The sequence below is a fragment of the Dreissena polymorpha genome, chromosome 5, assembly GCF_020536995.1.
Source record: "Dreissena polymorpha isolate Duluth1 chromosome 5, UMN_Dpol_1.0, whole genome shotgun sequence".
In the NCBI taxonomy this organism is placed as follows: Eukaryota; Metazoa; Mollusca; class Bivalvia; order Myida; family Dreissenidae; genus Dreissena; species Dreissena polymorpha.
In genome coordinates, this window is record NC_068359.1 from 106,181,048 (window position 1) to 106,197,172 (window position 16,125).

The following is a 16,125-nucleotide window of genomic DNA, read 5'->3' on the forward strand; positions in this document are numbered from 1 at the left end:
CCTGTTGATCAATGACAGAGGCCTGTGTGTCAGAGACCTGCTGATGAATGAGAAGTGTTGTGTGTCAGAGACCTGTTGATCAGTGAGAGAGTGCTGTGTAACAGAGACCTGTTGATCAATGAGAGAGTGCTGTGTGTCAGAGACCTGTTGATCAATGACAGAGTGCTGTGTTTCAGTTACCTGGTGATCAATTAGAGAATGCTGAGTTTCAGGGACCTGGTGATCAATGAGAGAGTGCTGTGTTTCAGGGACCTGGCGATCAATGTGATAGTGCTGTGTGTCAGGGACATGTTTATCAATGAGAGAGTGCTGTGTGTAAGGGACCTGTTGATCAATGAGTGAGTGCTGTGTTTCAGGGACCTGGTGATCAATGAGAGAATGCTGTGTTTCAAGGACCTGGTCATCAATGATAGAGTGCTGTCTTTCAGAGACTTGATCAGTGAGAGAGTGCTGTGTTTCAGGGACCTGGTGATCAATGAGAGAGTGCTGTGTGTCAGGGAAATGATTATCAATGAGAGAGTGCTATGTGTCAGAGACCTGTTGATCAATGAGAGAGTGCTGTGTGTCAGTGACCTGTTGATCAATGACAGAGTGCTGTGTTTCAGGGACCTGCTGATGAATGAGAGAGTGCTGTGTGTCAGTGACCTGTTGATCAATGAGAGAATGCTGTGTGTCAGAGACCTGTTGATCAATGATAGAGTGCTGTGTGTCAGAGACCTGTTGATCAATGAGACAGTGCTGTGTTTCAGAGACCTGATGATCAATGACAGAGTGCTGTGTGTCAGGGACCTGTAGATCAATGACAGAGTGCTGTGTTTCAGGGACCTGTTGATCAATGAGAGAGTGCTGTGTGTCAGACACCTGTTGATCAGTGAGAGAGTGCTGTGTGTCTGAGACCTGTTGATCAATGAGAGAATGCTGTGTGTCAGAGACCTGTTAATCAATGAGAGAGTGCTGTGTTTCAGGGACCTGATGATCAATGAGAGAATGCTGTGTTTCAGGGACCTGGTGATCAATGAGAGAGTGCTGTGTGTCAGGGACCTGTTGATCAATGACAGAGTGCTGTGTTTCAGGGACCTGGTGACCAATGAGAGAATGCTGTGTGTCAGAGACCTGTTGATCAATGAGAGAGTGCTGTGTGTCAGAGACCTGTTGATCAATGAGACATTGCTGTGTGTCAGAGACCATGCTTTTTCCGCCCTATGCCACGGGTCCGAAATTCGGCCCCATTCCCAATGCAAATCCGTTTGTTTTTTTCCCAATTGAAAAAAATAATTCCCAATTGCCAAAAAAAAAATGTTTTTTTGTTTTTTTGTTTTTTTTTTAACCTTAAAATATATGAGTTAACCTGATCCAGTGTAGAAAATAGAAAGTATTGCATAATTTAATTATTTGTTGCCTTGAATTTGTTTTAAAATCTGTAAAATATGTTAATGATTATTTAAGACTTTCCTTATTTTCCTCAAAATCCGGCGCTTCGCGCTATTTTTTCACCTAAAAAAAGGTCAGGCCTTTCCCCAAATTCAGATTAAAAAACCTGCACTTATTACACATGTTCATAATATTTTGTAAAATTTTAATAATAAGTTATCAAAATAGTCGTTATTTACCAGTTAACGGCTTCTTTGAAATATAAGAAACACTTTTTACATGCAATAATTTTTCCCAATTGAGCTAATTTTGCGATTAATTTTTTTCCCAAAATGGGGGTTTTCACGACGCGAAATTCCCAAAATTCATGTGTGGCGTTTTCCCAAAATGGAGCGGAAAAAGCCTGGAGACCTGGTGATCAATGACAGAGTGATGTGTGTCAGAGACCTGTTGATCAATGACAGAGTGCTGTGTGTCAGAGACCTGGAGATAAATGAGAGAGTGCTGTGTGTCAGAGACCTGTTTATAAATGAGAGAGAGCTGTATGTCAGAGACCTGTTGATAAATGAAAGAGTGCTGTGTGTCAGAAACCTGTAGATCAATGAGATAGTGCTGTTTGTCAGAGACCTGTTGATCAATGAGAGAGTGCTGTGTGTCAGAGACCTGTTGATCAATGACAGAGTGCTGTGTGTAACAGACCTGCTGATGAATGAGAGTGTGCTGTGTGTCAGAGACCTGATGATCAATGACAGAGTGCTGTGTGTCAGAGACCTGTTGATCAGTGAGTGAGTGTTGTGTGTCAGAGACCTGTTGATCAATGACAGAGTGCTGTGTGTCAGAGACCTGTTGATAAATGAGAGAGTGATGTGTGTCAGAGACCTGTTGATCAATGAAAGAGTGCTGTGTGTCAGAGACCTGTTGATGAATGACAGAGGCCTGTGTGTCAGAGACCTGTTGATGAATGAGAGAGTGCTGTGTTTCAGGGACCTGTTGATCAATGAGAGAGTGCTGTGTGTCAGAGACCTGGTGATCAATGAGAGAATGCTGTGTGTCAGGGACCTGTTGATAAGTGAGAGAGTGTTGTGTGTCAGAGACCTGGTGATCAATGAGAGAATGCTGTGTGTCAGGGACCTGTTGATCAATGAGAGAGTGCTGTGTGTCAGAGACCTGTTGATCAGTGAGTGGGTGCTGTGTGTCAGAGACCTGTTGATCAATGAGAGAGTGCTGTGTGTCAGAGACCTGTTGATTAATGACAGAGTGCTGTGTTTCAGGGACCTGGTGATCAATGAGAGAATGCTGTGTTTCAGGGACCTGGTGATCAATGAGAGAGTGCTGTGTTTCAGGGACCTGGTGATCAATGAGAGAGTGCTGTGTGTCAGGGACATGTTGATCAATGACAGAGTGCTGTGTTTCAGGGACCTGGTAATCAATGAGAGAATGCTGTGTGTCAGAGACCTGTTGATCAATGAGAGAGTGCTGTGTGTCAGAGACCTGTTGATCAATGAGACATTGCTGTGTGTCAGAGACATGTTGATCAATGACAGAGTGATGTGTGTCAGAGACCTGTTGATCAATGACAGAATGCTGTGTGTCAGAGACCTGGAGATAAATGAAAGAATGCTGTGTGTCAGAGACCTGTTTATAAATGAGAGAGAGCTGTGTGTCAGAGACCTGTTGATCAATGACAGAGTGCTGTATGTCAGAGACCTGTTGATCAATGAGAGAGTGCTGTTTGTCAGAGACCTGTTGATCAATGAGAGAGTGCTGTGTGTCAGAGACCTGTTAATCAATGACAGAGTGCTGTGTGTAAGAGACCTGCTGATGAATGAGAGAGTGCTGTGTGTCAGAGACCTGATGATCAATGACAGAGTGCTGTGTGTCAGAGACCTGTTGATCAGTGAGAGAGTGTTGTGTGTCAGAGACCTGTTGATCCATGACAGAGTGCTGTGTGTCAGAGACCTTTTGATAAATGAGAGAGTGCTGTGTGTCAGAGACCTGTTGATCAATGAGAGAGTGCTGTGTGTCAGAGATCTGTTGATCAATGACAGAGTGCTGTGTGTCAGACACCTGTTGATCAATGAGAGAGTGCTGTGTGTCAGAGACCTGTTGATCAGTGAGAGAGTGCTGTGTGTCAGAGACCTGTTGATCAAAGAGAAAGTGCTGTGTTTCAGGGACCTGGTGATCATTGAGAGAGAGTGCTGTGTGTCAGGGACCTGGTGATCAATGACAGAGTGGTGTGTTTCAGGGACCTGGTGATCAATGAGAGAGTGCTGTGTTTCAGGGACCTGGTGATCAGTGAGAGAGTGCTGTGTTTCAGGGACCTGGTGATCAATGAGAGAGTGCTGTGTTTCAGGGACTTGGTGATCAATGAGAGAATGCTGTGTGTCAGAGACCTGTTGATCAATTGGAGAGTGCTATGTGTCAGGGACATGTTGATCAATGAGAGAGTGCTGTGTTTCAGGGACCTGTTGATCAATGAGAGAATGCTGTGTGTCAGAGACCTGTTGATCAATAAGAGAGTGCTGTTAGTAAGGGACCTGTTAATCAGTGACAGAGTTCGGTGTGTCAGGGACCTGGTGATCAATGAGAGAATGCTGTGTGTCAGAGACCTGCTGATCAGTGAGAGAGTGCTGTGTGTCAGAGACCTGTTGATCAATGAGAGAGTGCTGTGTGTCAGAGACCTGTTGATCAATGACAGAGTGGTGTGTTTCAGGGATCTGGTGATCAATGAGAGAATGCTGTGTTTCAGAGATCTGTTGATCAATGACAGAGTGCTGTGTTTCAGGGACCTGGTGATCAATGAGAAAGTGCTGTGTGTCAGGGACCTGTAGATCAATGACAGAGTGCTGTGTTTCAGGGACCTGGTGATCAATGAGAAAATGCTGTGTGTCAGAGACCTGTGGATCAATGAGAGATAGCTGTGTGTCAGAGACCTGTTGATCAATGAGAGAGTGCTGTGTGTCAGAGACCTGTTGATCAATGACAGAGTGCTGTGTGTCAGAGACCTGTTGATCAATGACAGAGTGCTGTGTGTCAGACACCTGTTGATCAATGACAGAGTGCTGTGTGTCAGAGACCTGTTGATAAATGAGAGAGTGTTGTGTGCCAGAGACCTGATGATCAATGACAGAGTGCTGTGTGCCAGAGACCTGATGATCAATGACAGAGTGCTGTGTGTCAGAGACCTGTTGATCAATGAGAGAGTGCTGTGTGTCAGTGACCTGTTGATCAATGAGAGAGTGCTGTGTGTCAGAGACCTGTTGATCAATGACAGAGTGTTGTGTGTCAGAGACCTGCTGATGAATGAGAGAGTGCTGTGTGTCAAAGACCTGATAATCAATGACAGAGTGCTGTGTGTCAGAGACCTGTTGATCAGTGAGAGAGTGCTGTGTGTCAGAGACCTGTTAATCAATGAAAGAGTGCTGTGTGTCAGAGACCTGTTGATAAATGAGAGAGTGCTGTGATTCAGAGACCTGTTGATCAATGAGAGAGTGCTGTGTGTCAGAGACCTGTTGATCAATGACAGAGGCCTGTGTGTCAGAGACCTGCTGATGAATGAGAAGTGTTGTGTGTCAGAGACCTGTTGATCAGTGAGAGAGTGCTGTGTGTCAGAGACCTGTTGATCAATGAGAGAGTGCTGTGTGTCAGAGACCTGTTGATCAATGACAGAGTGCTGTGTTTCAGGGACCTGGTGATCAATTAGAGAATGCTGAGTTTCAGGGGCCTGGTGATCAATGAGAGAGTGCTGTGTTTCAGGGACCTGGCGATCAATGTGATAGTGCTGTGTGTTAGGGACATGTTTATCAATGAGAGAGTGCTGTGTGTTAGGGACCTGTTGATCAATGACAGAGTGCTGTGTGTCACAGACCTGTTGATCAATGAGAGAATGCTGTGTTTCAAGGACCTGGTCATCAATGAAAGAGGGCTGTGTGTCAGAGACTTGATCAGTGAGAGAGTGCTGTTTTTCAGGGACCTGTTGATCAATGAGAGAGTGCCGTGTGTCAGAGACCTGTTGATCAGTGAGTGGGTGCTGTGTGTCAGAGACCTGTTGATTAATGAGAGTGTGCTGTGTTTCAGGGACCTGGTGATCAATGAGAGAGTGCTATGTGTCAGGGACCTGCTGATCAATGAGAGAGTGCTGTCTGTCAGAGACCTGTTAATCAATGAGAGAGTGCTGTGTGTCAGAGACCTGTTGATCAATGACAGAGTGCTGTGTGTCAGACACCTGTTGATCAATGAGAGAGTGCTGTGTGTCAGAGATCTGTTTATCAGTGAGTGAGTGCTGTGTGTCAGAGACCTGTTGGTCAATGAGAGAATGCTGTGTTTCAGGGACCTGATGATGAATGAGAGAATGCTGTGTTTCAGGACCCTGTTGATCAATGAGAGAATGCTGTGTTTCAGGAACCTGGTGATCAATGAGAGAATGCTGTGTTTCAGGGACCTGGTGATCAATGAGAGAACGCTGTGTTTCAGGGACCTGGTGATCAATGAGAGAGTGGTGTGTTTCAGGGACCTGGTGATCAGTGAGAGAGTGCTGTGTGTCAGGGACCTGGTGATCAATGAGAGAGTGGTGTGTTTCAGGGACCTGGTGATCAGTGAGAGAATGCTGTGTGTCAGGGATCTGTTGATCAGTGAGAGAGTGCTGTGTGTCAGGGACCTGGTGATCAATGAGAGAGTGCTGTATTTCAGGGACCTGGTGATCAATGAGAGAGTGCTGTGTGTCAGTGACCTGGTGATCAATGAGAGAGTGGTGTGTTTCAGGGACCTGGTGATCAATGAGAGAGTGCTGTGTTTCAGGGACCTGGTGATCAGTGAGAGAGTGCTGTGTTTTAGGGACCTGGTGATCAATGAGAGAGTGCTGTGTTTTTGGGACTTGGTGATCAATGAGAGAATGCTGCGTGTCAGAGACCTGTTGATCAATTGGAGAGTGCTATGTGTCAGGGACATGTTGATTAATGAGAGAATGCTGTGTTTCAGGGACCTGGTGATCAATGAGAGAGTGGTGTGTTTCAGGGACCTGGTGATCAGTGAGAGAGTGCTGTGTGTCAGGGACCTTGTGATCAATGAGAGAGTGGTGTGTTTCAGGGACCTGGTGATCAGTGAGAGAATGCTGTGTGTCAGGGACCTGTTGATCAGTGAGAGAGTGCTGTGTGTCAGGGACCTGGTGATCAATGAAAGAGTGCTGTATTTCAGGGACCTTGTGATCAATGAGAGAGTGCTGTGTGTCAGGGACCTGGTGATCAATGAGAGAGTGGTGTGTTTCAGTGACCTGGTGATCAATGAGAGAGTGCTGTGTTTCAGGGACCTGGTGATCAGTGAGAGACTGCTGTGTTTCAAGGACCTGGTGATCAATGAGAGAGTGCTGTGTTTCAGGGACTTGGTGATCAATGAGAGAATGCTGTGTGTCAGAGACCTGTTGATCAATTGGAGAGTGCTATGTGTCAGGGACATGTTGATCAATGAGAGAGTGCTGTGTTTCAGGGACCTGTTGATCAATGAGAGAATGCTGTGTGTCAGAGACCTGTTGATCAATGAGAGAGTGCTGTGAGTAAGGGACCTGTTTATCAGTGACAGAGTTTTGTGTGTCAGGGACCTGGTGATCAATGAGAGAATGCTGTGTGTCAGAGACCTGCTGATCAGTGAGAGAGTGCTGTGTGTCAGAGACCTGTTGATCAATGAGAGAGTGCTGTGTGTCAGAGACCTGTTGATCAATGACATAGTGGTGTGTTTTAGGGATCTGGTGATCAATGAGAGAATGCTGTGTTTCAGAGACCTGTTGATCAATGACAGAGTGCTGTGTGTCAGGGACCTGCTGATCAATGAGAGAGTGCTGTGTGTCAGGGACCTGTAGATCAATGACAGAGTGCTGTGTTTCAGGGACCTGGTGATCAATGAGAGAGTGCTGTGTGTCAGAGACCTGTTGATCAATGAGAGAGTGCTGTGTTTCAGACACCTGTTGATCAATGACAGAGTGCTGTGTGTCAGAGACCTGTTGATAAATGACAGAGTGCTGTGTGTCAGACACCTGTTGATCAATAACAGAGTGCTGTGTGTCAGAGACCTGTTGATCAATGAGAGAGTGTTGTGTGTCAGAGACCTGTTGATAAATGAGAGAGTGCTATGTGTCAGAGACCTGTTGATCAATGACAGAGTGCTGTGTGTCAGAGACATGTTGATCAATGAGAGAGTGCTGTGTGTCAGAGACCTGTTGATCAATGAGAGAGTGCTGTGTGTCAGAGACCTGTTGATCAATGACAGAGTGTTGTGTGTCAGAGACATGCTGATGATTGAGAGAGTGCTGTGTGTCAAAGACCTGATGATCAATGACAGAGTGCTGTGTGTCAAAAACCTGTTGATCAGTGAGAGAGTGCTGTGTGTCAGAGACCTGTTGATCAATGAAAGAGTGCTGTGTGTCAGAGACCTGTTGATAAATGAGAGAGTGCTGTGTTTCAGTGACCTGTTGATCAATGAGAGAGTGCTGTGTGTCAGAGACCTGTTGATCATTGACAGAGTGCTGTGTGTCAGAGACCTGTTGATCAGTGAGAAAGTGCTGTGTGTCAGATACCTGTTGATCAATGAGAGAGTTCTGTGTGTCAGAGACCTGTTGATCATTGACAGAGTGCTGTGTTTCAGGGACCTGGTGATCAATTAGAGAATGCTGTGTTTCAGGGACCTGGTGATCAATGAGAGAGTGCTGTGTTTCAGGGACCTGGTGATCAATGAGATAGTGCTGTGTGTCAGGGACATGTTTATCAATGAGAGAGTGCTGTGTGTTAGGGACCTGGTGATCAATAAGAGAATGCTGTGTTTCAGGGACCTGGTGATCGATGAGAGAGTGCTGTGTGTCAGGGACATGTTTATCAACGAGAGAGTGCTGTGTGTAAGGGACCTGGTGATCAATGAGAGAGTGCTGTGTTTCAGGGACCTGGTCATCAATGAGAGAGTGCTGTGTGTCAGAGACCTGGTGATCAATGAGAGAATGCTGTGTGTCAGGGACCTGTTGATCAGTGAGAGAGTGTTGTGTGTCAGAGACCTGGTGATCAATGAGAGAATGCTGTGTGTCAGGGACCTGTTGATCAATGAGAGAGTGCTGTGTGTCAGGGACCTGTTGATCAATGAGAGAGTGCTGTGTTTCAGGGACTTGGTGATCAATGAGAGAGTGCTGTGTTTCATGGACCTGGTCATCAATGAAAGAGTGCTGTGTGTCAGAGACTTAATCAGTGAGACAGTGCTGTGTTTCAGGGACCTGGTGATCATAAGAGAGTGCTGTGTGTCAGAGACCTGTTGATCAGTGAGAGAGTGCTGTGTGTCAGAGACCTGTTGATCAATGAGAGAATGCTGTGTGTCAGAGACCTGTTGATCAATGAGAGAGTGCTGTGTTTCAGGGACCTGATGATCAATGAGAGAATGCTGTATTTCAGGAACCTGGTGATCAATGAGAGAGTGCTGTGTGTCAGGGACCTGTTGATCAATGACAGAGTGCTGTGTTTCAGGGACCTGGTGATCAATGAGAGAATGCTGTGTGTCAGAGACCTGTTGATCAATGACAGAGTGCTGTGTTTCAGGAACCTGGTGATCAATGAGAGAATGCTGTGTTTCAGGGACCTGGTGATTAATGATAGAATGCTGAGTTTCAGGGACCTGGTGATCAATGAGAGAATGCTGTGTTTCGGGGACCTGGTGATCAATGAGAGAGTGCTGTGTGTCAGGGACACTATTATCAATTAGAGAGTGTTGTGTGTTAGGGACCTGTTGATCAATGAGAGTGTGCTATGTGTCAGGGACCTGCTGATCATTGAGAAGGTGCTGTGTTTCAGGGACCTTGTGATCAGTGAGAGAGTGCTGTGTGTCAGGGACATGATTATCAATGAGAGAGTGCTGTGTTTCAGGGACCTGTTGATCAATGAGAGAGTGCTGTCTGTCAGGGACCTTCTGATCATTGAGAGAGTGCTGTGTTTCAGGGACCTGTTGATAAATGAGAGAGTGCTGTGTTTCAGGGACCTGTTGATCAATGAGAAAGTGATGTGTTAGGGACCAGTTGATCAATGAGAGAGTGCTGTGTGTTAGGGACCTTCTGATCATTGAGAGAGTGCTGTGTTTCAGGGACCTGTTGATAAATGAGAGAGTGCTGTGTTTCAGGGACCTGTTGATCAATGAGAAAGTGATGTGTTAGGGACCAGTTGATCAATGAGAGATTGCTGTGTTTCAGGGACCTGTTGATCAATGAGAGAGTGCTATGTGTTAGGGACCTTTTGATCATTTAGAGAGTGCTGTGTGTGTGAGGGACCTGTTGATCAATGAGAGAATGCTGTGTTTCAGGGACCTGATGATCAATGAGAGAGTGCTGTGTTTCAGGGACCTGGTGATCAATGAGAGAGTGCTGTGTGTCAGGGACCTGTTGATAAATAAGAGAGCGCTGTGTTTTATGGACTTGTTGATCAATTAGAGAGTGCTGTGTTTCAGAGACCTGTTGATAAATGAGACAATGCTGTGATTTAGGCACCTGTTGATCAATTAGAGAGTGCTGTGTTTCAGAGACCTGTTGATAAATGAAACAGTGCTGTGTTTTATGGACCTGTTGATCAATTAGAGAGTTCTGTGTTTCAGAGACCTGTTGATAAATGAGACAGTGCTGTGATTTAATTAGAGAGTGCTGTGATTTAGGGACCTGTTGATCAATTAGACAGTGCTGTGTTTCAGAGACCTGTTGATAAATGAGACAGTGCTGTGATTTAATTAGAGAGTGCTGTGATTTAGGGACCTGTTGATCAATGAGAGAGTGCTATGTGTCAGGGACCTTTCAGTCAATGAAAGATTGTTATGTTTCAGGGACCTGCTGATCAATGACTACCTGTTCCTTCAGGACATCAACTTTTGGAATGGCATGGTGCTCATTGGCATATTTGCAACCACCCTTTCTGCTGCCCTGGGCAACCTGATTGGAGGCTCGCGCATCTTAGAGGCACTGGCCAATGACCAGCTCTTTGGTATGTTCTGTTCATTTAGTCCATCTAGTTCACGTACCCTTCCACAAGCAGAAATTGGTGCTTACGCTGTTTGCCCTGTCTTTAATGATTTGTAGGCTAGATGATAGTTGTGTCTAGCATGTTTTGATTATAAAATAAGTGTTTAGCAAAAGTGTGTCCCACTCAGTTATTATGCTTACGGTAAGGGTAGATAGGACATCAATTTTAGGTCCTAGGTAGTGGTCACAAGAGATTGTAACATGAAAAAATAGAGGTATAATAGTCAGGTGTAATACTGTTAAAACCCATAAATACCATCCCTGAAGTAGAATTTCATGTACACTATCGGATTATTGCACACTGTATTCATTTATTATTGGATACATTATGACATGTACATGATGCTTCCAATAAAAAAAATTAAGCATTAAATTCTCTGACATGGTGTGCAACAAACCAGTTGCAGCAAGTGCAATTTTCCATTTATTAATGCTCCCAATATAAACATTTGATCATACAATTCTCTGACATGGGGTTACAAAAAACCAGTTGCAGCAAGGGTAATTACCCAATTACACTGTAACTCCAATATAGTGCGGTCCGTTATAACGCTGTATCCAATATAACGCGGGGGGTCCTTGGATCCCGTTTTTTCTCCAACCTTCCATTTCTGATTCAAATCCATGTTATGCCACTTCATGTATTTTCAGAAAATTCAAAGAAGCCGGCGATCACAGTTTGATTGCTTTATCCGTCCGTTTAAATAATTTTAATCGATTAGAGGTTAAAAGACACTTGACAGCTAAATGGTGTTATTATGTTTTGTAATGTCAATAAAGGTGTGAAAACTCGCGAGTCCGTGTTTATTACATGTATTCCCTAACAGAGCGGTTCGGTGTGCTAATTTCAATAAGGCAAGTGCAAGCGGAATAATTATCAAATTAAAATTAAAGTTATTTAAAACGATTACCTGTTTATGTTTTGTATTTATCGTGTATTGTATTTCATTGTATAAACTATGGCTGTGTAAGTGTGTTATCGTTTATTATATGCTACACATGCTTGATAAATAAAAATATCTGTGTGTGTGTTTAATGTTTCAGTACGTATACGAAAAATAAATTTAAAAATCCTGACGATTTATTTACATGCTTACGCAGTGTAATAGTGAACAGAGATGCACTTAAATTTTTGCCAGTTATCAAAAAGTCCACGGAAAGCACGTTTTTTTTACATGCTGCGTATGACGCAATAAAACCATTTCTTTGTACATGTATCGTATTGCATTCAATCTAAATTTAAATTCGCTCGTCCAATGAAAGCTGTGTCCCATAATGCACTGTACTAATTTTTCTGAAAAATGGCGTAGGCATATGACTTTGTTTTCTGAATTCGTAAACATATTTCTTGTCATAAATGTTAAACATTATTTGTTCGTAAGTGATGTTGTAATTATATTGGATTATCAGATAAATGTGCACATTAGAAAAGCGGTATGTATACTGTTATCGTTCGATTCGGTTTATATGCATGTATTTGCGGATGACAACACAGCATGACAATACACAGGAGTGACAGGACCTATATTATAGGCTATACTATACCTGTTTTTATAGCCCCCTTAAATAAATAAGCTCAAAACTTATAACGCTGTCCGTTTATAACGCTGTTGCGTGGCTTGGACCCTGTCATCCGTGTTATATTGGAGTTACAGTGTATTGATTTGTATTATTAGCTCATTTCTTACTGGGGGCAAATAAAATGATTTTACATTAATTGATTCAGACTTAATATTGACAGTTGTCTCTGCTTAATTTTCCAGGGTGTATCTTGAATCCAGCTACCAAAACTACTAAGGGAGGTAACCCTTACATGGCAGTGCTGATCACATGGTTTCTGGTGCAGGTATGGTATTATTACATAAACATTAAACATTTATCACATGTTATGCAACATTTACAGGGATAGAAACTAAAGTTGTCAGGTTGGTTGTCTGGCTGGTTAAGGACAGCCAATCTTTCTTCTGTATTGGCAAGGATTAGCTATCAAATTCCAATTGAACGTATTTGCAAGCACTGGTTATGGTATTTCAATGGAAAATATTGGCAAGGACAGGTTATGGTATTTCAATGGAACATATTCGCAAGGACTGGTTCTGGTATTTCAATGGAACATATTGGCAAGGACAGGTTATGGTATGTCAATGGAACATATTGGCAAGGACAGGTCATGGTATTCCAATGGAACATATTGGCAATGGCAGGCTATGGTATTTCAATGGAAATACGTCCTTGGCAAGGACTGGTTCTGGTATTTCAATGGAACATATTGGCAAGGACAGGTTATGGTATTTCTTTTTTTTTTTCTTTTTTTTTTTTTTTATTCAATATCATACATACAATGTAAACATGTATATGATCATACAACATAGTGATTGTACAAAGCAATATAGTTCAGACATGTTATACAAGATATGCTAATATATATTTATTTATTTTTTTGAGAGAAAAGAAAAGAACAACAGAGGAATAGTTATGAAATATGATGAATTGTATAAAGTTGAAAGAAAAGATACTGGACTTGTGTGTTTTGTTGTATATTCACAATGATCTTGTCTGATTGAAAAAATAAGAATAAAAAAAATAAAACTATTTTAGAGAGATAGACTAACATTAGAGTGAAATGTATATAAGTGGACAAAACATTATGAGAATTTAATCCGATTCCATTTTTGTTCAAAGATGTGTAATGTGTCATTACTGAGGTCTATTTCTTTCTCAATTTGAATTTTTAGTTTAAGACTATGGACAAAACAATTAAAATTTGGTACTTGTTTTTTGTACTTCATGTTTAAGATAAAATATTTCATTAATATAACCACAAAATTCACAATATTATTACAGTCTATTGATTTCAATGAGTTAATTCCGAAACTTACATTTAAGAGAGATAGTTTAACGTTTAGTTGATGTTGTTCAAGAAAAGATATTAATTGATTCCAAATAGGCTGGATATGTTTGCACTCCCAAAAAAGATGTTCTATAGTTTCAATGTTTTCACTGCAGAAGTCACACAGATTTGAGTTAGATAATTTACATTTAAAGAGATATTTATTTGTAGCTATAATTCTATAGATGTATTTATATTGAAAATTTCTCAGTGTGCTTTCAATAGTTGCTTTATATGGCATGGTAAATATGTGTTTCCAATTAAGTTCATTTTCTCCAAAAAGAACTTGCCATTTATTTTGGATTTTGGAGTTTTCTGTAGGGTTTTTAATTTGTAGTGTGTAAATTTTTTTATTTGTTTTGTTTTTTCTTCCAAGTATGTTTTCTACAAATGTTGTTTGAGTACATGGTGTATTATTTGTATTGGTTTCCGATTTAATATGTATGGGTATGCTTTTGATAAGTGTGTAGTACTTCAAAAAATTATTTGAAGGTATTCCGTATATGTAGCATATATTATCAAAAGAGTAGAAATCCTTAATTCTGTAGTCATATAATTGGTCGACATATTTAATGCTTCGTTCAAACCAGTCTTTATAGAAAAACGTCTTATTGTTTGAAGTTATGTCTTTATTGTTCCATAAAATTGTTTTACTGCTGGTTTGGGTCTCTAAGTTATGAGTGACATCACTCCACGCTGATAGAACATCAGACAGAAATATGTTTTCGTTTGCAATTTCATGTAAGATATTATTGCTGATGTTACATTCAAAGAGTAAGGAGTCACCATATTTTTTTAGGATTTTCTGGTAGAATAATATCCATTAACTCGTATTGGTATTATCTAGGTATCGTTTAACCCAGCTGCATTTGATTGCATTCAAGAATGATTCAATGTTCGTTAATTGGATACTTCCATTTTCTACAGATTGAATTAACTGAGTTCTTTTTATTTTATCAGGCTTACCGTCCCTTATGAAATTGAATATTGCTGATTTTATATCGTAAATAACATCACTTGGTGGATTTGGGAGAACTGTTAATACATATATTAATTTAGGAAGTGCAAACGTTTTCAATACTGTGTTTTTTCCGATTAGTGTAAGTTTACGATGATGCCATGATTTTAAGCAGTTTTTAAAATTCTGTAATTTAGGTATTATGTTTTTAAGAACTGTATCCTTTTCATTATTTGTGAATGTAATTCCTAACGTTGTGGCTTCATCGGATGTCCAATTAAATTTCATTTCTTTTTTATATTGAACATTACTTTGTTTTAATTTACCTACTCGTAGCACAGTACATTTACTTTTGTTTAGTTTAAGACCCAATGTCAATCCGTAAAGGGTTAGTGACTCTTTTAGGTTATGGAAAGAATCGTAATTGTTATTTAAAAAATAAGTTGCATCATCAGCAAATAGGGATTGTTTGATTTCTTGGTCAGGTTCTAGTTATATGCCTTTTATGTGTTCATTTGATTGGATGTGATGTGATAGATACTCTATGCAAATAATAAAAAGCGATGATGAGAGTGGACATCCTTGTCGAACCCCTCGTTCGATGTTAAAACTGTTTGAAAAGAAGCCATTGTTGATGATTATACTGTTAATATCGGTATAGAATAGTTTGACCCATTGAATGAGACTTTCACCAAAGTTCATATTTTCTAAGCAAGAGAACATAAATGAATGATCAAGCGAATCGAATGCCTTTTCAAAATCTGCAAAGAATATTAGACCAGGATTATTTGAATTGTTGAAATAGTTTATGCATTCTTGGATAAGACGAACGTTTTCACCAATGTAACGTCCTTTTATGAAACCAGATTGAGATTTTGAAATGATTGATGGTAATATTTTTTTTATTCTGTTTGCTATACTTTTAGTTGCAATTTTGTAATCATTGTTTAGTAAACTAATCGGGCGCCAGTTTGATAAGGATTCTAAGTTTTTTCCAGGTTTTGGAATAAGTGAAATAATACCTTGTTTTTGTAGCGTAGTTAAGTTTTCGTTGTTAAATGAATAGTTACGTGAATTAATTAAATGTGTTTTTATATCATTCCAGAATATTTTATAAAATTCGATTGTGATGCCATCAGATCCTGGGCTTTTGTTATTTTGCATTTCTTTTAGGGCTAATCCACATTCATATTCATTAAGCAATCCGTTGCACAGTTCTTTTTCTTCCTGGTTTAAAGCATGATGTGTATTTTTAAAAAGAGTGTTATTTTCAACATTTTTTCGTTTATAGAGGGTTTCGAAAAACAAACGTTGTTCTTCTAGTATTTGAGTTCTGTTTGTTATATCTTTGCCATTGACTACTAATTTGTGTACAGTTTTTTGTTCACTTCTACGTTTTTCAATGTTTGCAAAATATTTTGTATTCTTTTCATTGTGTTCAACATGCTGTGCCCTCGCTCTTAGTATTATTCCATTGAGATGTGTATGATAGATTCCATCTAATATTTGTTTTTTTAATGTTATTTCATTTTCAATGTCGGTGGTGTCATTTGTGTTTGTTTGATGCAATTGTTTTTTAAGTGTTTCAATGGTTTTGATGGTTTCAGTTTCAAGTTTGTGTGTTTCTTTTTGTTTAAATGATGTGTATCTAATTGTTGTGTTACGTATATTTCCTTTAATTACTTCGCATAAGGTGTTTGGGTTTGCATCTTTATTATTTTAAACTGTATTTAATATTTCCTGTTTTATTTGTGTTTGATATTGTGTATCTAATAAGATGCTGTTGTTAATTTTAAAGTATCCTGGGCCTCTTTCAGGTTGTATATTGTGCAGTTTAAGTTCAACTAGAGAGTGGTCAGTCATAAATCCTGGTTTTATTTT

The 16,125-nt window shown here is 40.7% G+C and overlaps 1 protein-coding gene across 1 annotated transcript in view; it reads left to right on the forward strand.

Moving 5' to 3' along the window:
* Positions 1-16,125, forward strand: part of LOC127880654 (solute carrier family 12 member 9-like) — an 80,867-nt gene that overhangs the window by 47,079 nt on the left and 17,663 nt on the right. Inside the window, exons 8-9 of the mRNA XM_052427975.1 lie at positions 10,201-10,358; positions 12,160-12,242. Coding sequence (XP_052283935.1) covers positions 10,201-10,358; positions 12,160-12,242 — 241 coding nt within the window. The remainder of the gene's footprint in view (positions 1-10,200; positions 10,359-12,159; positions 12,243-16,125) is intronic.